Raw genomic sequence first — 26,442 nt, 5'->3', positions numbered from 1 at the left:
ATGGCACAGCAACAGGCTGCACCAGCTGCATTTGTGCAGGGACAGCGTCGGTCACATGGGCTTGAGGCCTATCATGTGCCTCAGTCATACGGGAGATTGGCCTGCCTTCAGAAAATGGAGCCTCTTGGGTTGTGGCACCATCTACATCATCCCTTCCTGCCATCGCCCTTTTCATGGCCCATTTTACCAAGTGCTTGAGAAAACCTTTGCCATCAATGCAGCAGACTGATCAATGATACTGAATGCATCATACAATCCGTTTATGCTCCTGCATCATTCAGGGACTGTTGCATGTGGCTCTCCATGATGGTCGCCATTGTTCCAATGGAAAAGCTCATTTCATTCAAATGCCTGATAGATTGTGGTTGTCATATGATGAAAATGGAGGAGTCCATCCATGACAAGGAATTGCACTGCCTCAGTAAATACTGACAGATGTCCATCCGTCACCTGTTGCTGCTTTACTAGCACCTGCTTCGTATATGGCTCCCCAAGCTCTGCACTTCCGCCTGGGTAAGCATGGCAGGCATTGCCCTCTGTCCTCCGATGGGACTACCTAGAGTGACACCTCCCTCCAGCACCTGTTCCTACTGACATGTGCCGTGTGCTTACCTTGAGCATGTGTTCTAAAGTCGCTGGAGTCCCACCGAGGTGTATGTATCTACACTAGTGAAGGGTACGCTTAACTCCTGTGAAGGTAGTTTCTCAATTGTTCTCCACAGCCAGCTACTATTGATCCTCTAGCATCGGCCCTGTGTAAAAGCGAAAACATCAGTTACTCAACCTCCTTTGTCTCAGCAGATGCTCCAGCAAACATCTTTCAGCACGTCAAATGACATCCTTTGGAAACAACGTTGCAAAATTGGAAGCTGTTCTGAAGCTCATCCATAGAGCATTCAATAAATTTTCACCCTCTCTATGTTGCACAGTAATCTCACCGTTGCTGTCTGCCTGCACTGCAGCCATCCTCCCAATGTCATGAGTGTCAATATTACCAGGTTAGCCACTCAACCCCCCCCCCTCTCATAAGCATTGTGTGCTCATTTCTCCTGCAATATGAGGATGGAGAGATCAGCTACACTTGCCATTCGCTCATCATGATCCATGCTCCTGTCATTACATTTGTCGTGGGCTTACTTTACTATCCTCCCAGGCTGACATTGCTTTCCTCCTTTCCCTCGGATGAGAATTGGTAATGGGCAATAATCTCCTCATTGTACCTAATTGCTTCCTGCCTTTGAGGCCCTCCTGCCCAGAGCCATACCTATAACATACTCAGGGCTAACTGTTTTGCTTTGCTTCACGCAACCCTTACTGGAACGCAGAAGGTCATTGAAGCACGTCCTGCACTAGACCCAAGTTCTGTTAACTACGCTGTGGCTGCTGACCTCTCTGGTGACCTCTAGCCATGCCCTCATTTGTTTTCCTGGCAGATCTCCTCCTGCCATTCTCTGGAAACAAAATGTTCCTTCTGGATTGGACCACCTCTATCATGATCTCCAGCCTTGGCACTTAGTGAACCTTGACACTGCCATGTTACTGCTCTGCAAACCTGTTCCCTCATGGCTGATTTCTGCTTTCACTTTGAATCCAGATGGTTACTCTTTAAATGGGATTCTTTATTTCTATCTCCCACCACCTGCTCACTTTAACATATGGATAAACAGTAAATTGGGAGATAGGTTACTATGGAGTGAATTAATTCACTTACTGTAGCTTTGAAAGCTTATCATCAGATCAGCAAATTATTGGTAGAGTAGGCTGATGCTTATAATGCTGGCCAAGCAACCCAGAGGTCATGAGTTCAAATCCCTCCATATGAAACTATGAAATCAAATTCAGTAGAGCTGGCAATTTTTAGGCTGGAACCAGAAAATTGCAATGAAAATTGCCAGCTTGTTGTAAAAGTCCAACTGTTTGACTAATGTCCTACCACCTTAACCATTGTGGCCTACTCATGGCAACTGGTTGGATGGTGGGGAGCAAGCGGGTTGGTGGTTCAATATATACCATCTGGCTCACATCCCAAGAACAAAAATTTGCTAAGAAGTTGGATTGGATGTTTCATGTGCATTCCACATGCTGATCATCACACAATAATGAAATTGTATTGATTGTACTAATGTAAGGTGACACTGTGCACAGTGGCTGTAGTGTCTGCTACCTAGCATAAATCCTAAACTTCAATGCTGTTGAAAGAGTTGAAGATGCAGTATGATTTATTTGCCAAGAGGCTGGAGAATTATATTGCAATTCAACACAATACCCTTGACAAATTTAAAATGTTGTCCTTAACATAGCTTTCAACTCCCACGGCATATGAAAATTTGCACTTAGACATATGTGCCTCTGTGTACTAGGCATAGTCCTGGCCATTGATAATGATCATAATTTTATTAATTAAAATGGAAGCTGATTTAACTTCATTATAGGTGTGGTTGAATTGATTTATCTTGAAGAGTTGTCAATGACTTAAAGGCATCGATCCATGAGAATTTGTAACTTGGTTAATGAATTTTGAAAAGCAAAAACTGTTTCTGGTGTTCTCAATGACTGTAGGCCAGGTCCTGTTTATTCAACTCTCAAATGGCCAACATTCCAGGTGAGTACAAGGAAAGTGCTTCAAATACACTCTGAAGCTCTCCTTGAAGCAGCATTGACATTAATGACCGGGAGGAGCTTACTATCAATCATTCAAAATGGCGAAAACTTATCCATCCGGCTGCATCATGCTTTGAGTCACAATATCTTAATGATGAGGCAGAGTGGTGGAAGAGAAGGAAAGAATGGGAAGCAAATCCTGAACTCTGGATCCCACTACCTCGTGGGACACCTTGCTCCTTGTGCCCCAAGATCTGTGGGTTGAGAATGAGCCTGTTCAGCCACAAGAAGACCAATGGCAGAAACTTGCAACCCTGAGTAGATGTCATCCTCGAATTGAGGACAACCGACGATGATGAGGCTAGCCGGCAGCCACAAGCCTCAGCCTTACCAATTTTAGGACCAAGGAAATTTAAAGACAGACTTAGCTTTACTTTTATAAACAAATTAACTTCATTTTTATTTTTGTCCTCAACTCTCTAGAGGACACTGAAAGGTACAAAAAAGTAAAAACATATGTTATCACACCTTTAATGCATCTGGTCCTGAGTTCACACAAATCAACTAGTGTGGCAATCATTGTATCTGCCATCACCTTTTGGTGGAGTGAGGATGGTTTTTTCCCCATGTACCTTGAACATGGTGATTCTTGTTGGGGCATATTGCACCAACTGCCCTCTGGCACCTTGTCAAATCATCATTTGTTCATGTATAACTCACTGCATATCAGTCATTCAATTGCAGCCACAAGCCTCAGCCCTGCATTACATTTGAGCCCAATTTGTCCCTTTTTTCCCATTTGCTCAAAGAATGTGGGCATCTTGGAAGGCCAACATTTATTGCCCGTCCCTAGTTGCCTTGAAGAAATTGTTAGTGAGCAGTCTTCGTGAGCCACTGCAGTCCATGTACTGTAGGTAGACCCACAGTGATGGTAGGGAAGGTAGACCCACAATGCTATTAGGGAGGGAGTTCCAGGATTTTGATCCATTGACAATGAAGGAATGGCAATATAGTTCCAAATCAGGATGGTGTGTGACTTGGGGGGGAACATGTAGTTGATCGTGCTGTTGAAGGAGCCTTGGAGATGCAGTGCATCATGTAGATGGTACACACTGCGGCGATGGTGCACCAGGGGTGGAAGAAATGAATACTTAAGGTGGTGGTTCAGGTGCTGGTCAAGCATCCTTATCCAGCATCCACACACATGCACATATTCATCTATCAAAGGGTCACTGGCCAGCAAGTCAAATTTGGACCCCAGGATAAATTTTCCCTGGTCCTGTCATTGGTTAAAATGTTTTGTAGTGCTCCCAACTGCTATCTGGGTTGAGATCAGCCAACTCAGCATGAGCAAAGGATCAAACTTGAGACCCCCTTCAGTCTCAATAATTAACTACCATACCATGTAGGGCTTTTGAATATCATGCTTTCATGGAGATCGGTCTCTCCTCATTCATTTCTGCCTCAAAAATATTGCTTTATGGCAGATACACCCAGCCTTTTGGAAAAGTGGGACAGGTGCAAACATGTTGAATGCACAATTTATTTATTGTTTTGGTGTAAATATTGGACCAATTTAAGTGGGTGTGTTACAGACAGCAACATCAGCATTGAGCTGGGGCAGTCAAGTTAAGGGGAGTAGCATTGGTGACAGCTTTCAGAGCTTTCGGGAAAGAGATGCTGCAGATAGTGCCTTCTATTGAGGGATATCTGATACATGCTTGATGTTGACTTTCTGCAGTGTTTTGGAGGAGTAAGGAGGGGGCATTCTCAGAGATAGCATGTCTATGTGTGACTTTTTCAGGGCTGTTTGTTCTAAGTTGCTCCATAGAGTACTGGTTAAATTCTGCTTCCAGGAGAGAGTTGCACTGACTGAAGTGAGTGCTGTAAATGAGCAGCTCTGTGGGACACAGCAGACTGCCCTCCTGTTGAAATCAACCTTCCCAATCCATGATGGTGCTGGGAGTGAAAGATGAATATAGGCCTGCTATCCTCCCACAAAGAGAGATATTTCTGGGAAGCAGACCACAACTTGCCCACTTACTGTGTTGAACAATCCAACTTTACTTAATGAAACAATAGGTGAAGAGAGTATGCAGCTTTAAAACCTATGCAACCAATATTGAAACTAATAGCACTGGCAGTGATGCCATTGAATGCTATCACACTTGACATTAGTCAATTATAATGTATGTTTAAGTCCCACCATTACAATGTCAATTAATGCAAACATTTGTAATATGTTCGACTGCTGACAATAAATCTAAATATGTGTTTTAATCATTTTATTATTATATTTGTTGGTACTTCTGTATTAACAACCTGGGGGTTTAATTTCCTCTGGTAGTACACTAATTAGCATTTTTGCATAAAGTTCCATTGTATTCATTCCACTTTAATTAATTTAATTCCTTTTGATTCATTTATGAACCTACTGAGTTAAATAGGTTAATGTCTATTCTAAAATAGTATGCATTGGGATTTTACATGAACACAATCAGTGAACCAGCAGAGGCAATTAAACCCTCTCCAGTCATCAGAGTCCCATAACCATTAAAGCTACAGGGATATACATTTATTGTCAAAAATTGCATGAAAGGGAGATGTTGAACTCCCAGAGTCAATCTTTGGCCGGGATTTTCCAGTCCCATCGTGGTGGGACCTGCTGCAGGAGGTTCAGCAGCCTAGCCAAAAGGTCATTGACTATCGGTGGGACCAGACGATCCCAGTGACAGGTGGGACCAGAAAATCCCACCTTTAGTTCATGTCTGACTTTATGAATCTACTTGGAGGGAAGGGAGGGATGAAGGTGGTGCACAGTCAAACAATTAAACTGAGAAGAAATGATGGCATGTCTGACCATTAATGCATATAGGTTAAGCACTCCCCTTTTTTTCCCCTGCCCCAACTAATCTTTCAGCTATGAAGACGGGTGTCCTTGGTGATTTGCAACAGATAATCAAGATCAAGGCTTTTGCCCAGATAATGGATAAATTTGTGTTCTACTGGCTTGACCTTGCTGTTTTTTCATCCCTCTTTCTGCCAAGATGGCAGAAAGCTTCATTCCATTGTGCTCTTAAGTACTATCAGTAATTGCCTAGAGGGTGCAAAAAAGTTTGATTGCATTTGAGATTGATACTAAAATCGGGCTTTCCGTTTGGGAGTTCTTTGCAGAGAACAATGCACCAAATGATCAAATGTTCTCCTGCAGAAAGCAGCTGGTTCTTCAGCTACTTCCAGCTTTCAACCCAGAAATTACCAACATAAGCAGCATAATTTGTAATCTTAACCTAATCTACTCCGTAGGAAATTGAGGGGACATGATTGGCCACCCATTTTATAGCTCACCTGATTTTACTTTGCACTGACTTCAATAGAACTGCAGGGTATAAAACAGGTGGCCAACCTCATTCCATTTGTTTCTTGTGGGCAGGTTAGGTAAAAGTTGTATGGCTCTATCTAATGTGGCCCCAGACTGCTATGCTGAAGCGCTGCTTTTAGTAACACCAATCTAAACAAGATGAGGTTTACTTCACTTCACTTAGAAGAGCTTGACTGAGCATCAGTTTGTTTGAAACAGCTAATGACCTGTGTTATTGCAATCTGGCGCCATGTCATATACCATTATCAGTTGTGAAGAGGCCATATTCTTTGGGAACTGGGCCGACCGATCTTTTGTTCCCTTCACCGTCAGGGCTGACGGCCTGAAGGTGCTGGGGATATGGTTCAGAGGGACCGGGGCATGCGTTAGAAACTGGAAGGAACAAGTGGCTATGGTGGAAAGAAAACTGGGCATGTGGGAGCGACGCTCCCTCTCCATTGCGCGTAAGAACCTGGTCATCAGGTGGGAGGCACTCTTGTTGTTGCTGTACATCGCGCAGGTCTGGCCCATTCAACACTTCTGCGCGATGGTGATCACCCGAGCCATCTTTCGCTTTATCTGGAAGACGAAAATGGATCGTGTCCGTAGGGACGCAATGTACAAGCCTCTAGATAAGAGGGGAAAAAAACGTGCCCAATATCGCCATAATCTTGATGGCCACCTTTGTGCGGGTCTGGGCCACACTGCCGTGGAACGCTCCAAGTAGTTGGACCGTGCCGTACCACCTGTCCCTTGTGGTAAAATTTCTGCAGAGAAACACCTTTGACCACAGGTCCATCAGGCAGTGGTCAGCACGTAACGTCTTAGAGGCCCTGCGGGAAAAGGAGATGGTGGATCCTCTTGGATGGTTCCCCGAGCAGACTGTCAAAGTCATTTGGCAGAATGCCTCATCGCCACAACTTTCCAACAAGCACCAAGATATAGCTTGGCTGGTGGTGAGAAAGGCCCTCCATGTCAGATCCTTCCAACATGCCAGGAGTCTCACCCCTCAGCACGTTGCCCTCGTGGTGGCTGTGGTGGGGACGAGACCGTCGTTCGCCTCCTTGTGGATTGTGCCTTTGCAAAGAAGGTCTGGAGAGAGATGCAATGGTTTCTGTCGAGGTTCATCCCGTGTAGTGCTGTGACACAGGACTGTGTGCTCTACAGGCTGTTCCCAGGGACACACACCGAGACAAACATCAACTGCAGCTGGAGGATCATCAACTCGGTGAAAGATGCTCTTTGGTCTGCCTGAAACTTGTTGGTCTTCCAGTGCAAAGAGTTGTCCCCGACCGAGTGTTGCAGACTGACATAATCCAAGGTCCAGGACTACATGCTGAGGGACGAACTAAAGCTTGGGGCAGCTGCCGCAAAGGCGCAATGGGGAAAGGTCGCTGTCTAAGACCTTTCTGCCATAGTGCACCGAGGGGCTGGGAATTGTATAGACCCCTCGGGCTGTACGGCTCACAATAAATGTATGCATTGACTACTAATTGTATTATAATTGTATTGAAGCACCTCAGAATGCAACATGATGTATGTTGATAACTCCAATACCATTGCACTGTCTGACTGTCTGTAATTACCATATTAAAATGACTGTAATATTCATTGATTGTATTGAAGTACCTTGTGATTCATGTGTAAAAGTTGAATCTGATTGCACTTTTTGTGATGGCGATTTAGAAATGTTTTGCAATGTTGTTCCAGATATTTTATGAATAAAGTATTTTTTCAAAAAAAAAGTTGTGAATAAACACTAAAGATGTTCAAATTATCATAATTGTTCTTCCCTGGCAGTTGATGGGCTGCTTCCAAATGAGAAAGTAGTTGATGTATTAATTAAGTAGGAATACTTGCCTTGATTTGTATGGTAAACACAATTCAGATGTGATGTTAAAAATAGTTCTCTAGTCAAATGCTAAAACAGTTACGTTAATGTGCAATTAATTTTTTATGGACATTGTTTCTTAGTTATTTTTTCAATGGGAATAAGATGAAACAAATGTTAGAAAGCTAGAGTTGTTCACCTCCCACATTTTACACTGAGTCTTCAACTCCCATGATGCATATAAAGAAACATGAATTGGATATCCATTTACATCTCAGCACTGCTGTTCTCAAGTGACTATGCTTTTGATTTTAGTTAAAAGCTTTGAGCACAGCTTGAATTTTACCTCCTAGCCAAACTTTAAAGTTACAATAGTGTCACTAATCATAAAAATCACAACATTTCCAACTAGAAGGTTCATTTGTCCTTTCGCAACCCATACCTTTGGTCAGTATGTATTCAAGCAGCCTGTGATCTTCAGTGCAAAGCCATAAAGTCTTGACTGGTCGTTTTTGTGTCATTTCAAAACTGCAGAAATTGTGAACAGTAGGTTGAAGATTGTAATGAAAGATAAACAGCTAGTGCCATAGAGTCTTGACAGCTCCCCCACTCCATCAAATTAATAATGAATGGTTGAGAGATAAGGGAAAATGATGAGGAGGGTGTACTTTTCTGACATAGTTTTATGGACAATCTGATTCTCATGTGCAGTTTTATCTCTCACAGCCCTCCATTTCATTCCCTTATCTGATGATCTGTACATTCCACTAATGAAGTCTAATAAAAGTGTGGGTAGACAGAGAGAATAGGTGCTAACCCTTACAAGCCATTTGCTGATTGCTGATGTCTATACGTGGCAGTAAAGCTCATTGGTGCCTCAGCCACTTCCTAAAAAAGAATTAAGATTGAAGACCCTGTTTCAGACCCAAAAAAAGGTACCTAGCTTGAGGACAAATGGTTAGCCAAATAGATACTAGATTGTAAATTCTATGTCTGTCATTATAGCCTTAATGGAGGACCTAGACTATGGCAGTAATTTTAGCTCTCAACAAAAATGAATACTAGGGGATTAGGTTGACATATTAATGCATTTAAAATGAGAAACCCAAATTCATAAAAGTTAAATGGACGGTAAAATAAACCAAGCCAGTCTATTGCATATCTATATTGTCTGCTTGTTAAAATAATGAAGATGTTGATTTTGATAGTGCTATCTCTCAGCAAAGGTAAGTACACTGTAAAAGCTACAACATTTTGATTTTTGAGCTATTTTTAATGCATTTTACTCCTTTTCGTTCCTCATATGCATTACGCTTAATTTGATTTTCATGTATGTAGTGAAAGTGAAATGCTGATGTTTTATAAGCATACAAATTCAAGCCATGACATGCAAAGTAAGTCTCTGCCTGTTCCACACAATTATGTGATGCCTATTGTATCACAATATATTACTCTCTACCATACCCAAAAAAGCATGATCTCCTGGAGAAGCAAAAAGAACAGATAAAAACCCAGGCCAATTTCTTTCTGATTCTGCTATCCCCACCACCCCCCTCCCCCACCCTCCACCCTCACTTAGGTGATCAAAGTAATCCAGGAAATCACCCTGATAGGTAATTACTTGTGGTACCTACCTTTTACATGAGGTGATCTGCACCCCAGCTGGAAACAGGCACTGCTCTCACTGTTCTCGAGCTGAGCCAGCAGGAAAACTGATTCCACTCCTGTGTCTGTAGTGATCTATAGCCAGTCAGTACGAGGCCCATGAGAATGAACCAGGCTGAATCTCGCTGCATCTGTTTGGGTTTTCTTTTCTAATTAGTTTATTTGTGGTCTCCTTCTTGTTCCTCTCCCCAAATGAAAACCTTCTTCATTGTGAACAATTACAACATGACGCTGACAAAATTTGGATTTTATGGAAATTGCATACTATTTTCCAAAAAAACAAGTTTCACAATGGTTTATTACGGCCCTGTACCATTGAAATTTAAGCCTAGCTTTTAAAATACTATTGAACTTTGGTTTTATTTACCACTCTTGTCATTTAGGAGGGATTTTGTGGAACTTTTACTACGTTAAAAGGCATAGATAAATGTAAGTTGTTGATTATGGATCGGCATATTCACGATTTAGTAAGAATAACAAAAGAAATTGTATTTATATAGTACCTTTCACATCCTCTGGACATACCAAAACACTTTACATCCAATAAATTACTTTTGAAATATTTTCACCGGCATTTTGTAAGGAATCATAGTAACCTAACTTGTGCACAGCAAGGCCTACAAATGCCAGTGAGATAAATAGCCAATTAATTTGTTTTTGGTAGTGGTTGTTAAGGGGTAAATATTGGCAGAACATTGGGAAAACTCCAATGCCTTTTATCAAATAGTGACATGATCTTTTACATCCACTTGAAAGGACAAGTGGGTTATCAGTTTAACATCTCAACTGAAAGATGACACCTCAAGTACCAGTCTTAGATCACGTGTTTAAGTTTTGGAATGGGGCTTAGGAACCTATAACTTTCTGACTTAAGGCAAGAGTGCTACCACTGACATTAAAAGATTATTTTATACCACCTAAATTGATGCACATTTGCTTTTATTGCTGCTTCAACTGACCAGTAGATTTTGCTTAATCTTAATGTTGTTGGACTCACTAAAATTATCATGTAAAAAAGGCCCATATCCCTTGTAAAACAAAGACTTCTTTTTTGCAGTACATCTCTCTACTAGCTGTGAGTAAGCCTTTACTTTTGCAATTCCTTTAGATCTCCTTTGACCTAGCAGAGTATACTGCAGATGTTGATGGTGTTGGTACCCTGAGACTTCTGGATGCCATTAAAACCTGTGGCCTTGTAAATACAGTGAAGTTCTATCAAGCCTCCACCAGTGAGCTGTTTGGCAAAGTACAGGAAATTCCGCAGAAGGAGACTACCCCTTTCTACCCTCGGTCACCATATGGTAAGCACTATAATGTATTTGTGTACATTTGAGTTCACATCTCCGAACTGAAGTTAATTTGGGTGGAAAGTAAAGACTGAAAGAAGTGTCTAGATTAGTTTAGAGATATACCTTATAACTTGCCAAACAAAAGTAATTTTCACGTATAACCAAAGGAATGGAAGTTATAATTGCTCAACTATCTTTTTTATAAAAACTGCCCATTTCAAACATTTGGTTTAGAGCACTTAAAACTATGATGTAGCTGACAAATATGGTGAAATTGAGAAAATAATGAGATTCATTGTTTTCTAAATTATGACCCCCCTTACTAATTAACGTGCACATGAAAATTTGTCAATATAAATTAAGGGTTTATCTCCTATTTTAAGGATGCTGGCTGCTTTTAAAAAAATTCTGTTACCTCCAATTCCTTCACCTTCTAAAGATATTGATTCATGGCAGGTTACAGTTCCAGAGGTTCCAACTGACGCTATATCAAAGCGGCTGCTCTTCATTCATGATCCTAAGCTGCAAGAGTGGACAGACTATTCCATGGTGGAGGGCTATCACAACTCTGCCCAACCATGTCTTTGTCCAAAGTCTACACGTGCATTTTCTGTAACTCAGATACTGAGGGCCTCTGTATATGACCCAATCTTATTCTGACATAAATCAGCTAACTCAGCACAGCAGTTGGAATTCTTGCATAAATGGCTAGAACTGAGGGTGCTTAAAATCTAATACTGCTTGTCTCTGAATTTATTCTGAGAGTAGCAGCTCCCCCTATTTTACTTCTTGTTCCTATCTTACCTGGGTCACATATTCCTGCATCAGAGTGGGGGTGATCTACCAATTAAGGTTGCTTTGAGTCAGCTGCCGCAAGATGTACAGGAGTAGCAATGTAGCTGAAACCAGAAACTCAATGCAGTACTAAGAGATGGAAGGTATTTTTTTTTTATTCATTCATGGGACTTGGGCTTCGCTGGCTGGGCCAGTATTTATTGCCCATCCCTAGTTGCCCTTGAGGAGGTGATGGTGAGCGGCCTTCTTAAACCGCTGCAGTCCATGTAATGTAACACCATAGCTGAGACCCTTCAAACATCATCATAATGTGCTTGAACTGATTCTGTCATGAAGGTCCTAGGTTTTAAAAGCAAAAGCAAGCTTTTCCAGTAGCCCAACAAACTTATTTAGTGACTAGCTTACTTACACAGGGAAGGAAGGTCTTAGCCCCATTCTCTGGATTATGCTAAGTTAACTGATCTCAGCTGATTAGCAATAGAGATACTACAATTAGCCTTAGTCCCCCTGGGTTGGGAATATAGAAGTTAGCAAGAGATCCTGCTTTTGATTGGCAACTAGTAACTCATGTTGAAAGTGACCTGTTATGGATATTGAACAATGACAGAATCAGGTTCAGCTGTGATGCTTCCTGCAGTTGGATAGCCTGCCAGCATTTGCCAAATGTGAATAATGACAATTGCCCATTGTGGCAACAAATTCTGATGTCCTTGGATCTGTGCTCCAGTAAGGTAAAAGCCTTCAAGTAAGATAACGAGAAAATTGGTAAAGGGAAAACAAGTAAAGGAAAATAATGAAGCCTTAATACTTCATAGAGGCTCTTCCCACTTGTATTTGAATCAGGCCATCTGTTATTAGCGATGGATCTGTTGACAGTGAATTATCAGATTTCAACTCATTTTCCAGCTACTTTAGAAATGAACATTGCTGACTTGCAGGCTGTTGTTTATTCTACAGGGGCAGCCAAGCTTTACGCCTACTGGATAGTGGTGAACTTCAGGGAGGCTTACAACCTTTTTGCTGTCAATGGCATTCTTTTCAATCATGAAAGTCCAAGAAGAGGTTAGAAAACTAATGCATTTAATATATTTATTTCTATTTTTAGTGCCTTTGGAATATTGTTTCAGATTTGGCATGAATTTAATTTTTTTAAGTGTGACTATCAAAGTGTGTTTATAATATAACAGTTTTAAGTTGAAATCTTTGGTGGGGGGTAGTTTTAACCCCCAAAAGCAGCTGAGTTTGGGTTGAGTGGGATGTGAAAATGTCAAAAACCTGACTCAAGACCCTCACCCACCCATTTCCAATTTTAGTGGAGTAAAACCAGGGGTGGTGGGGGTTGGAATTGCAGGCAATCACTGTTCCAAGGAAGCAAGTTGGAAATTTAAATATTAAAATGAGGTTGCAAGTCTCACATTTGGAATTTAGCCCCGATCAACCAAGTTTTCCGAGCCTTGGGCAAGCCTGGCAGCTAAAATGTGAGGACTGCTAGATCCAGGAGGTAAGTGCCTTTCCAATTACCTGTTGGATCCAGTTTATCTGCTTCGCCCAGCTCCTGCGATTGAACATCCCTAGAACCTTCCTCTTCCCTCCTCCCAACCCCCAGCTCCAGCCTCCAATCTCCCCCAGGGCTTATCTGATCAACCACAACTCTGCTGTTCTCCTCCATGAAGCTTCTGATCTCCCCTGATCCTGGCCTTTGATCTCCTTCCTGCTGTGGATCCCGATCTTGCTTCTGGCTTTTGATCTCTTGCCTGTTGCAGCCTTTAATCTTGCCAGTGGTTTTCCAACCCTCCAAACCGGCCTCCTTTCTTTCCCCTGGCCTTTGATTTCCCAATCCTGCTCCTGGACTCCAATCTTCCCCCTCCCCCCACTGCAACTTTTCCGATCCCCCTCTCCTTTCTTTCTGCCCTCCAGCTGAGGCCTGGTATCGAAGGCCTACCTGCTCCACAGCCAGCCAGCTTGCCCCTTAATCTGGGAAAAGGGGATAAAAGTCAGGCCCTGCCATTAAATACAACAGGAAGCACATTCTTCTGTTTTTCACCAACCTCAAAGCAGCCCGTCCGCTCCCTCCAGACCCCCGTCCACCGCACTGCTCCCTCACTGCCTCCGATTTAATATTCAAAACTTTAACATCTGAGCAGAAGCTTAAATTCACTATTAAATTATGTTTTCACATTGCAGTATCCAAGATACTGAGAAGTAAAATAAATTTGTTTTAAGTTTTACTTGTATTTATTCACCTAAATAAGTATATTTCAATTAAGTAAATACTTTATTTCTTTCTCTCACACACAGATTCCCACTCCAATAACTTCTGTCTTGAAATAATTCTGCCTACACCCTCAGCTTAGGTCCACCACTGTTATTACCATGCTACCTACTTCAGCTGGTGGACTGTCTTGAAATTTTTTCATAGGGACATAGAAAAGAACAAAGGAACAGGAATAGGCCATTCAGATTCATGATCCTGTACTTCCATTCAGTTAGAACAGGGCTGACCTGTACATCGACTCCAGTCACCTGCCTTCGTTCCATATCCCTTCGTTACCCTCAACTGACAAAAATCTATCTTAATTTTGAATCTTTCAATTGACCTAGCCTCAACAGCTTTTTCAGCAAGAGTTCCAGATTTCCACTACCCATTATATGAACCCTGAACGGCCTAGCTCTAAGTTTAAGGTTCTGCATTTCCCCACAAGAGGGAATAGTTTCTCTATCTACCCTTTCAAATCAGTTAATTATCTTGAACACTTAGTCAGTCACCCCTTCATCTTCTATACCAAGGGAATACAACTCCAGTCTATGCAGCCTGGCCTCATAATTTAACTCTTTTAGTCTGATATCATTCTGATGGATCTACACTGCGCCCCATCCAAGGCCAATATATCTTTCCAGAGGTGCCCAGAACTGAATGCAGTACTCCAGATGTGATCTAACCAGAACTTTGTACAACTGTATCATAACTTTCACCTCTTGGCATTCCAGCCTTCTTGAGGTAGCAGCTAACATTTCATTTTAATTATTTTTTACACTAGTTCTTTAGCTTTTAATAGTTTCTGCTCATGAGCCCCTAAATGTCTCTACTCCTCCACAGCTTGTAACTTCTTACCATTTAGAAAACACGCTGATCTATCTTTCTTATTCCAAAGATAATGACCTCACTTTCCAACATTGAACTCCCTCTCCCACAGTTTTGTCCACTATTATCCCTTTGCAACTTTCTGCTCCAAACTACACTGTTTAGGGTCTTCAGAAAACTTTGTTATATGACTCTCTTTCTTCTTTCAAATAAGTCTTTGATACATACAGTGAAAAGCTGAGGCCTCAGTACCTTGTGAATTTTTCACAGTCTGCTAATTGAAGTACATGCTCATTATCCCTACTTCTCTGTCTCCTACCTCTGAACCAATTCACTACCCATACCATGTACTTATATTTTTGTTAACAGTGGCTTAGGTGAAACCTTATCAAATGCCTTCTGGAAGTCCATACTACTAACATTAGTAGCCACTCCCTTATCTGCCACACAAGTGACCTCCTCAAAAAAATCAACTAGTTAAATATGACTTAACCCTTTACAAATCCATGCTGACTCTCTCTGATCAGATTATATTGGTCCAAGTGCTTAACACTCTGTCCCTAATACCAGATTCCAGTAACTTGACCTCAACTGATGTTTGACTCATGGATTTACAATTTCCTGTTTCCCACTCTTTTTCAGTAATGGAATGACACTCACAATTTTCTAATCCAAGAGAACAATTTCTGAATGGAGAGAGTTTAGGAAAATCATGACTAAAACATCTGCAATTTCTTCTCCTATTTCTTTTAATACCCTGGAATGGGAATCATTGGGACCTGGAGATTTGCCTAGCTTCAGTCTCTTTTTTCCCTCCATTACCATGATCTTACTTCTATTAAATTTTGTGGGCGTATCTAGAACTAGGGGTCACTTTTTAAAATAAGGGATTGCTCATTTAAGACAGAGATGAGCCACTTTTTCTCTGAGGGCAGAGAGTCTTTGGAACTCTCTTCCTCAAAAGGTGGTGGAAGCAGAGTCTTTGAATATTTTTAAGGCAGAGCTAGATAGATCCTTGTTTAACAAGGGGCTGAAAGGTTATCAGGGGCAGGCAGGAATGTGGGGTTGAGGTTACATTCAGATCAGTCATGATCTTATTGAATAGCGGAGCAGGTTCGAGGGGCCAAATGGCCTACTCATTCATATGTAGTAAGTTCCTCCCCTTAATTTAATTTTAATTGTACTCATATCTCTGATACTATATCCTCTTCCCTACTGTGAAGACCAAGACAAAGTAATTAATTAGCTATTTCCTTATTTTTATTTACAGTATCACCTGTGTTTGTCTCTACAGGACCCTCATTACACTTGGCCATCCTCTTTCCTTTAATATACTTGTAAAAGCTTTTAGTGTTATCCTTGATAGCCCTCACAAGTTTTTTTTTCGTATTCTTTTCTTGGAACTCTTATTGCTTTTCTTGTATAATTTTGCTGTTCTTCATATTTCTTCCAGGCCTGGAATCTTCACTATTATGTGCATTTGTGTAAGCCCTTTCTTTTACCTTTATACTGTCTCTCACTTTTCATTGTAGGCCGTATGCTTATTCAACTCATTTACCCTTTTCTTCTTTCCCTGTGTCCCCGACCTTCTTTCACCAAGATGAGACGTTCTATTCTTGTATTCTTTTCCACCTAGTATCAGAAATCAACCAGTGAACCTGGTGTTCAGAAAATTTCCACAGTGAGGCCATTTCACTTATTCGGCAGTTATTGGTTTAGAATAATGAGCTGAAGCATGGCATTTCGATACAAACATGGTCATTGACACTAGCCATATGTTTTGATTATTAGTTAAGATGAAATTTCTGTGCACCTGTGCTACAAGACTTAATGGGGATGAGTTTCTTTTGCCAGCCCCTGAAGCATTAGAGGGAAGAAATGAGAATGGAACTGTAATTGTAGATCTTTGTCTCATATGCACTTGATCTGCTTTTTCTGGAATAACCCTGACATAGAATTAAATGCCAGCCTGTTTCAAGCAGGGGCTGTATCATGGTAGCATATTGCCTCCTATATAATTTTTTTTTGAGAGTTCTGAAGCAAACGGGACATTATAAATTGCAAGGCTGCTTCTTTAAATTGGAGGAAGTATAAAGTGTTAATTATCAAATTATTCGCAGTGAAGATAAGCTGTTTTTCCCAGTTCTTTGAGTTGCCTTGTCTTTTCTGTGGTGATGCAGCAGGGCAAGATTTTGCCTTGAATTTGCATGCTGTCTTTAAAGCCTGCAGCGGTGTGCAACTTCACTTTTTTTGAATAAATGCTGATTTACACTGGAGAATCCTGTCTGGAACTTATCCTCAAATGCTAATTAGCTGAGCACAGAAATCTTGTTGGGCATGATCTAACTGAATTTACACATCCAACCCAATTCCAGAACAGTGGGATCAAATAAAGTCAGCTGTACTAGGCCCCTGTGTCTCGACCTATGGGTTCGAGCATCATTGTCACCAGGACTGGTTCGACGAAAATGATGCTGAAATATGTGACCTCCTCAAACAAAAACAAGCAGCCTTCATTGCCTGGCAGAATAACCCAAGGTTGCAAGTCAAGAAGGCAGCATTTCAATAGCTCAAGGCTGTGCCCAAAAACAAATCCGGAAGATAAAGGACATGTGGTGGGAAGGGAAAGCCCAAGCGATCCAACAATATGCTGAGCATAATGAGAAGCAAAGCTTTTTTGAAGCCATCAGGGCCACCTATGGACCAAGGTCAAATGGACAAAATTTCCTTCACTCACAGGGTGGTGTCCCTTTTCTTAAGATTGACAGTACCATCTGGCAGTGCTGGAAAGAACATTTTCAACAACTCAACAGTGGCAGCTGATACTTTCAGGCTATTCTCCAGTACCCAGTGGTAGAATCCATGGGTGAACCACCAATGGGAGAGCTGCAACAAGCAAGCAAAAAGATGAGGAACAACAAAGCCTGCACCCCTAATGGTAGTCCAGCTGAGTCTTCAAAGCTCATGGGCTTTTGCTCAGATGAAGACTCCATGCACTCATCCTAGGGTTTGAGAGGAAAAATAGCTCTCCTTACCACCACCCCTGACTTCAGGAATGCAACAATTGTAACCATCTTCAAGAAGTGAGATAAATCATGCTGTCAAAACTATCGAGGTATTTCCCTCTCATCCATAGCAGGGAAAATTCTGACACGCGTTCTCCTGAATCGCCTACTTCATGTGGCTGAGGAAACCTTCCCAGAAACACATGTGGCTTTAGACCTTCCAGAGGAACCTCTGACATGGTCTTTGTTGCCAGACAAATCCAAGAAAAGTGCTGAGGACAACACTAGGAACTCTTTTGAAGGAGAGTCATATTGGACTCAAACGTTAATTCTGTGTCTCTCTCCACAGATGTTGCTGGACCTGCTGAGTATTTTTAGCACTCTGTTTTTATTACAGTGTTTCAGCATCTTCAGTATTTTACTTTTATACCAGGAACTCTTCATTGCATTCATCGACCTAACCAAAGCATTTGACTCAATAAATCGCGAAACTCTATGGATTGTGTTTCAAAGATTTAGATGTCTAAGAAACATCTTCATAGTCCTGCAATTGCTTCATGATGATATGACTGCAACTGTCTTCAGTGGGTAATGTGAAACAAACACCTTTGAAATCCAGACCAGCTTCGAGCAAGGCTGTCTGATACAATCTACTTGACAGTGGCTATTCGCCTCATCAAAGATGAACTGCCTCTGCTGTGAGTACTAAATACCACTTAGATGCAGAACTCCTTAACCCCAGTCACCCATTTGCCAAAACTAAACTGACCACCATAGACTTAGTTTGAAAATGACTGCAGTGTCATTGCCCACTCTACACCAGATTTTCAAGCCACTTTCGATCTCTTCAATTCCGCATACAGGAAACTCGGCCTGTCCTTGAATGTTGCCCAAAAAAAACTCATCTATCAACCCACACCTGGTCAGCCAAAATTCCATCTCACATATATGTTGAAGGAGAGACTGTATAACAATGACACATAAGAGTGCTAGAGAAATTCTATCAGCAGTGTCTCCGCCTCATCCTCCGGATTCAATGGGAGGGTAGTCGAACAAACATTAGTGTCTTTCTTGAAGCCATCTGCACAAGCATTCAGGTAAAACTCTTGTTAAATCAACTTTGATGGACTGGACACTGTAAAACATCTCCCCTGCAGGCCCAGATTCCAATTCTCAAATGGCCAGCATTCTAAGGGAGGGCAAAGAAAATGCTTCAAAAACACTCTGAAGCTCCCCTTGAAGCTTGGCACATTGACATTAATGACTGAGAGGAACTTGCTACCAATCATATGAAATGGCTACACCTTGTCCATCAAACTGCATCACACTTTGAGTTACAACACCTAATGATGAGGCAGAGTAGCGACAGAGAAGGGAAGAAAAGAAAGCAAATCCTGCACTCCGGGATCCCACTACCTCATGGGACACCCTATGCCATGTGCTCAAAGATCTGTGGGTTGAGAATCAGCCTGTTAGTTACATGAAGAGCCATGGCAGAAACTTGCAACCTTGTGTGGACATCATCCTCAAATCGAGAGACAGCCGATAAGGAAAAATTGAATTGCAGAACAGAATTGAGAGTCAAAATGGTCTACTCCCGTTACTATGTTGATCTCATATTTTTGGCATTTTGTAATAAATCCGACCCATGTGGCTGTATGCTCTTTATTGAGTTGATCAAATCAAGCATAAATTAAACCAAATACAATGCTCGAGACATAATTATAAGAAAAGAATGAAAAAAGCCCTATTCTCTTCTAGGCAGAGATACATGACCTGCTCTGATGTTCCTTCTGCTTTGTAGCTTCTTCCTCTCCTACTGACTTCTTAAAATCATCTGTAGTTATACTGGGCTTATAATCGGTACAAGCCTGAGCCTTTCACCTGGAGCCTTGAAATGTGACTATTTTCTCCAACATGACAAGGTCAAGGAAGATGCAGTTGATTGGTTATTGTCAGCTGGATGACTTTGGACTGAAATGAAACGAGGCTGATCAGTCCTCAGCTAATCATCAACAGGCTAATTTCTTTGAGACAGCTATTGCCCAAAGTTACAGTGATTAAGATAAGGCTGACCAACCATGAGCAGCTTATCACAACAAGGAGTTCTTATTAAGTTTATTTAAAAACATCATATAAGATTACAGTAGCAATACTAAGCACAGGTTATTTCAACATTTTAGTTTCAAGTGTTTCATTGCCAGGCATCGAAAATAAAACTATATGTATACAATATCTTCATGAGCTCTTGCTTGAATCTTCCATGACCTATCCATTCTTACAAGAAAAGTGCAAAGCTCAATTTATGCTGGGGCAACAGGGGGAGGGTAAATAGTGAGAAACTGATCCCACTCAAGAGAGCATCAAAAACTAAAGGGCACAGGTTCAAAATAATTGGCAAAAGGAGTAAATGTGATGTGAGGAAAAAGTGTTTCACCAGAGGGTGGGTGGAGTGTGGAACGAACTTCCTGAGACGGTGGTGGAGGCAGCTTCAATCGAGGTATTCAAAAGGGAATTGGATTGCGACCTGAAAATAAATAATGTGCGAGGTTATGGGGATAAGGCAGGGGAGTGGGACTAGTGGGAATATTCTTTCAGAGAGCCAGTGCAGACTCGATGGGCCGAATGGCCTCCTTCTGCACTATAATGATTCTGCGATTCTGTGACACAAGGAAAATCAGCCCCATTATCTTCGGCCCCTTCTTGTCTAATTGCCCCTTTTATCAAAGCATTGTGGCCTACTCTGGCATATGAACTCAGTTCTACTTCACATATAGCATACATAGTGGGATCAAAGCTGCCCCGATGCATGGCAACAAAAATCTTGCTTAATGTTATTTCCAATCTTGTAATGGTCTTACAGGTAAATTTTGATAATCCCATATGTAGGGTTGATGTTTTTATGCATTTGGTAATATGGAATTCTTATAAGATGTTTAAAAAAAGGATTTTTGGTAAATATATTTGTTGCTGTATTGTATATTATCATCAGTGCTTATATCTGAAATAGAATAATTCAATAAATACACAAATATGATCCATATATTTATGAACATTGTACGTAACTATATCAATTCTTGCTTCATTACGTGGTACTTCAAATTCAGCACATATAAGTTTACTATATGCAAATATTACAAATTAGATAAGACAAGGGTAAGGACTGAAATATGAAGAATAGCAATATTCAATAGAATTGAAGAAAGGGAACCCTTTTGGTTTAGGGTGGATCTCTCAGGTGACAGGTAATTGAATGGTAGCACCGAAGGATGCTGTCACGTATCCGTCATCTATCTAAATAAGATTTGAAAGGATTCCACAATGTTCAGATTGAAAAAATCCAAAAAACTCATTTTCATCAGCCAGTAGGAAGATAATTGAGGTTTGTTCTGCCTGAGTTTTGTGGATACTCTTGGATATCAAAAGAAATGGAGGAGGCACAAATAAACTTTCTTTTTCAGGGCATAGACATGGGCAAGGACTGAAATATTAAGAACACTAATATTCAGTAGAATGGTTTGATCCATTTACAACATAAGCTTATTGTTTTTATCATATTATGTATGTTAGAATTCACATTTACACTTCATTAGGTGTCTCATAACTGCTCCTTAGGTAAGAAATTTGATTTGCAGATTGAAACTGGGAGGATGAATCTGGGGAGTGGGGTCATGGGAATTTAGGTGATAAATATTTAAATCTGCAAAAGCACAATGTGTGGACAGAGTGCAGTATGAAAATGCAAGGTAGCTCTCATTTCTGCCCACTATGACTTGACAAATGTATATATTAGAAACTGGTATTCAGAAAAGCTGAGTTCTCTTTGTTCAGCACCTCACAGAAGTGACGAGAGAGAATTTTTAGCAGCAAGGTAGTTTTACAAACGACCTCCTTAGCAAGACTACTCATTATCTGCAGCAGATGGGGAAAACATAATGATTGGTTTCAAGGCAACATTTCAGAACAAAGATCACTGAGATTTTATTTCAGGAACAGTAGTTCTTACTGGCCTAAGAATTTCCTGAAAAAGTTTATTTATGCCGCCTCCGTTTCTTTTAATATCCAAGAGTATCCACAAAACCCAAGCAGAACAAACCTCAATTGCCTTCCTACGAGCTGATGAAAACTAGTTTTTTGGATCTTTTAATCTGAACATTGTGGAATCCTTTAAAATCTTATTTGGATAGGTGATGGATATGTGACAACATACCTCAGTGCTACCATTCAATTACCTGTCACCTGAGAGATCCATCCTAATCCAAAAGGGTTCCCTTTCTTCAATGGGAAAGGTCTTTCTGGTTTCTCACATAAGTTGCATCTTAAAAACTTCGAAGGCAAAATGGAAAAGGTTTATGCCATTGGTACCAGAAATTGAATTCTGTGCAAAATCTATCCATTTCTTTTCATGAGAAAAGCAGTTTGGATTAATTATAGTGTTGCTTGTGCCTCCAGGCTGTAGGTGGGTCCAGAATGACAATTAGCTACACATAAAAGTATTTTTTTGAATGTTTACAATTGGGTGTGACATTTCAGCTGTATTATGCTATTTAAAGATATTATTCAATCAGGGTTTGTTTCACAGGTTACTGAGAGTTCATATGGCTGTCATTGCACTCTTTCACCTGATCTTGGTAAAAGGTTTAATTGATGAATATTTAATCATGCCCCAGTTCATGAAGAGTACCTAGAAAGTCAAATCTTTTGATTAGCAATAACCTGCTGTGATTTGAGTCAAATCTTTCATCTAATGTTTGTCACATTTAAGACTGTCAGCTGGCTCATTCTTATTTCAACATGCAGTGTTGTTGAACTTCATGGTTTTATTTTTCTACCACCTTTCTTAGAACTTCCCAAGCAGCTCAGCTGGCACTAAGGAAGGAATCGTCCCAAATTTGCACTAAGTGCAGTAGCGGGCGTGAAAAAGAACCTTTTTCCGCACTGTATCGCCCCAATCCTGTCTCATTAGTCATGCATTCCCGGGAAACACGCCGTTTTGATGGTGGGCGGGCTCTCATTTGCCCACCATGCCATCACCATGCTGCTTCATCATGTTGGGTGCCATATTCAACATGCAGCCCCACGCACACTTCTGTGCTTCCAGCCTATGAGGCCACCAGTAAAGACCTGGCTCCAAAAGCCAAAAAGAGTACAGCCCCCTGATTCAGTGATGCATCCATGGGATGCCTTCTGGACACCGTTGGAGTCTGCCACAATGCCCACTACCCTCGCTCAGGCCGCAGGAGGCCCATCAGTGTCACTACTCCGACTTGGTGGCAGAGGTGGTCAGCGCCAATGCTGCACAGAAGAGGTTTGCCATCCGGTGCAGAAAGAGGATGAATGATTCTATCCATGCTGCTTGGGTAAGGCAGTTATCTCATCACTCTAAACTCTCTCACTCTCAAGCCCAGCACACAAGCCCAGCACACATCCACTGGCATCTCACTCACTGTCAGTTCAAGGGACATCACCACTCACACTCTCACAAAGAGCCTCACATCTCCATCTGGCCTCATCTCCTCAGGAGATTGCCTCCTCAGCCCTCTCCCTCTTGAGGCTACTTGCACAGATCAACATGTGACCCCACACACACCCTGGGAGACCCCCCTTCCCCTGTAATGCCATAGCCCTGCAGCCTCTTCCCTTGCCTGAGACCACTGCTCCCCCTTCCCTAAGCAAGCCCTAGCCCTGAAGCCGTTGAAAAGCCACCCCCACCTTACGACTGGTCTCCTAAGTAGAAACCTGCCCATGAGCCCCCCTAAAACTGATGTGGTGCTGCCTGCAAAGCCTGGTGCTTATGAACACAAGTGCTGCCCAAAGCAAGATAGGCAAACAACCCTCAAAGTCCTGAGCAAAGTGCAGCTGCCCAGGTGTACGTCGCTTGTGTTCAGTTGTGAAACACGTCAACATACAAGGACGATCCAGTGTGGGGGATGATTCCGGCAAGCATAAATGTATTACAATGAGGTTCCTGATGGCGGGAAACACGGCCTGCCATTGATGAGCAGAGTGGATGATTGCAAACTGCAAACGACGTTGTGAAACCGATTTTTGGTTTTCTCTCCATATTGTCCGCTCACGCTGCTGAACATGCCCAACACCAGTGGGCGCAGAAAATTCCACCCCAGGTAGTTGAACAAAACAAAGAGGACGGTCTTCGGTTTTATTTTGAGTCTGCGTTTAAACTAGTGGATCTCAGTCAGAGAACCATGGGAGGTTGTGTTTTCCTAAATCTACTCCAAGAGGTTTAGGATGAGACTTCTGCCTGTCCTTGAAACCCTGTCCTGGCCCTGGTGGAGTTTATTCCTTGGGCCTTATTAAATCTGCAGGGCAGATTCCTAATTGTATCTCTGCCAGCAGAAGGGAGCCCAGTGCTGCCTGAGGTAGAAGATGCAGCAATGCTGCAACCATTGTATTTAAGTTTCACCAACCTTAAAATATTGGTTAAAACTTTAAATCACCACCAACACCCCTTCTATTGAAAGGAAGTGCTTCTTGCTGATCACAGAGCTGTAATAATTTACATGATGGAGTAAAGGGCATTCTGCAATCAGACCCCAATTAGACCCAGAAAGAGACACCTTGTTCCAGCGAATCTCTTCACACTGGCGTGACATTAACTGTAAGTAATCAATGGGTAGCTACACCTACAACCTAAATCACCAAGAACATTTATGTAGCACCTTTAATGTAGGAAAAGGTAACTTGCCCTTCACAAAGGCACTGAGCTAAAGGAGAAAATAAAAGCAAAATACTGCGAATGCTGGAAATCAGAAATAAAAACAGTAAAATGCTGGAAAAACTCAGCAGGTCTGGCAGCATCTGTGGAGAGAGAAACAGAGTAGATGTTTCAAGTCTAATATGATTCTTCTTCAGAACTCACGAGAATTCACAGAGTTATGAAGAATAGTCAAAGAAAAAAATATTAGGAGGGATGACCAAAAGCTTGGTCAAAGAGGTGGGTCTTGAACTCCACCATCTCCCTATCCTCTTTAACAAGGGAATTTCAGAGCATGAAGCCTAGACAGCTGAAGGTGCAGCACCTAAAGATAAGCCAAAGGGAAGGAAAAATGTGCAAAACACCAGAGTCAGAGGAACAGAGATTTCAAGCAGGTGGTGCTGGGACTGGAGCAGGTTACTTAAACAGGGAGAAGGCAAGGCAATGAAAGGATTTAAATATGAGGGTGAGAGTTTTAATTTGGAAGTGTTGACGGACCAATGCAGGTTGAAATCTGTGGGAGCCAGAATTGGCCAGGACAGAATTGGAATATTTGAGTTGGAGAGGTGACAAAGTGAATGAAGGTTTCAGCAGTAGATGGGTTGTGGCAGGGGTGGAAGTTGGTGGTCTTTTTAATAAAAACGATATGGGATCAAAAACTCAGCTGTGGTCAAACAGAACACTGGGGTTGCCAGCTAGTTTAGCTGGGAACAATGCCTTGGGGGACGGTTTAGGGGCTGACAGGGTGGTGGAGAATGGATTCAATGACAACTGTCCATTGTTTCAGGTAAATCAGAAAAGCCAGTAATGCAAAGCCTCTGTTTAGTATCAACTTTTCCCCAAATTATTACGTTTTATTCCTCTAGGAAACTAAAAGATTGTACCCAAGTACAATGCTTTCTGTAGCATGAAATTGTCATTTTTCTTTAAGAATCAAATATTTACAACTAATTCTGTCACAAAATATTATTATGTAATATAAATTTTAGTAGATGTTGTAAATAATTTAGCAATGAAACTAACTGAACCCTCAAACACCATTTAGTTTCTCTGTTCAGAGTTCAGCAATTGCATCAGGGAATAAATTGCTTTCAAAAGCAGGGATCAGAGGTGACCTTGTAAGATGTGAGTTACATTGGAGATTTAACAGGGAATACAAAAGTTCAAGGCTGCTGGACTCAAAAGGAATAAAACCTGGTGGCTGAGTTTAGTTCAGTCTTATTTTTTACAGAAATGAAATAAAGTTCTTTAGGGGATGCTTTGATGGCACTTCAGTCATTTTGATGATCCAACTGAAGTAACTCCTAATATTGTGATTTGCAATTCATCACTCAACCCTTTCCATGAGACTTGTGAAAACAAATGTGGATGAGATCTACAGTCCACTACATTTGCTGGTAGGACTCATAGATCATGATTCTGAATACAACTGAATTTATAGAAATTTGTTGAATACATTTAAGGCTGGGATAGACAGATTTTTGCTCTCTCGGAATCAAGGTATATGTGGAACAAGCAGGGGAGTAGAGTTGAAGCCCAAGATCAGCCATGATCGCATTGACTGATGGAGCAGGCTCGACGAGTCATATGGTCTACCACTGTTCCTACTACTTGTGTTCTCATATAAGATTTGAAGCAGGAAATATGACATTTCACTGTTTTAAGGCAAGATGGTGAAGATGGATTGTGAACATTTTGCATAGAAGAACTGCAGTAGTTGAAAGTATCTCACTTTCATTCCAGACATAACTACAGCCTAGATATAGTACAAATAACAATATTAATCAGAGCTGTTTTTATCATGGATGAAAGGATGTATATTAGATACTATCATATGGTATTGAGATAAACACCCACACCTGCATCATAAATTAAGTGGTAATTTATTGGCACCATGTATGGCCATAAAGTATTGCCACCTGTATTTGTGTTACTTGATTGTCACAACAACCAAAATGTAATAAATAAAATGTAATTGAAGAAAGTCAAAAGTCCTATGATTTTCAGGCCAACAAAATTCATAGGGCCAATTTTATGATCTTTTTGCAGTACTGTAACTTGAGCTTCAGCAACAAAATCCAAAAGTAAGTTGTTGATA

General features: G+C 41.3%; 1 protein-coding gene across 1 annotated transcript in view; it reads left to right on the top strand.

Moving 5' to 3' along the window:
- The window catches only part of gmds (GDP-mannose 4,6-dehydratase), a 663,771-nt gene that overhangs the window by 223,557 nt on the left and 413,772 nt on the right, over positions 1–26,442 (top strand). Inside the window, exons 5-6 of the mRNA XM_078539480.1 lie at positions 10,567–10,759; positions 12,500–12,604. Of these exons, the coding sequence (XP_078395606.1) occupies positions 10,567–10,759; positions 12,500–12,604 (298 nt within the window). The remainder of the gene's footprint in view (positions 1–10,566; positions 10,760–12,499; positions 12,605–26,442) is intronic.

This window comes from Cetorhinus maximus, chromosome 3 (assembly GCF_964194155.1).
Source record: "Cetorhinus maximus chromosome 3, sCetMax3.hap1.1, whole genome shotgun sequence".
NCBI classification, from domain to species: Eukaryota; Metazoa; Chordata; class Chondrichthyes; order Lamniformes; family Cetorhinidae; genus Cetorhinus; species Cetorhinus maximus.
This window is presented reverse-complemented; position numbering and strand designations above follow the sequence as displayed.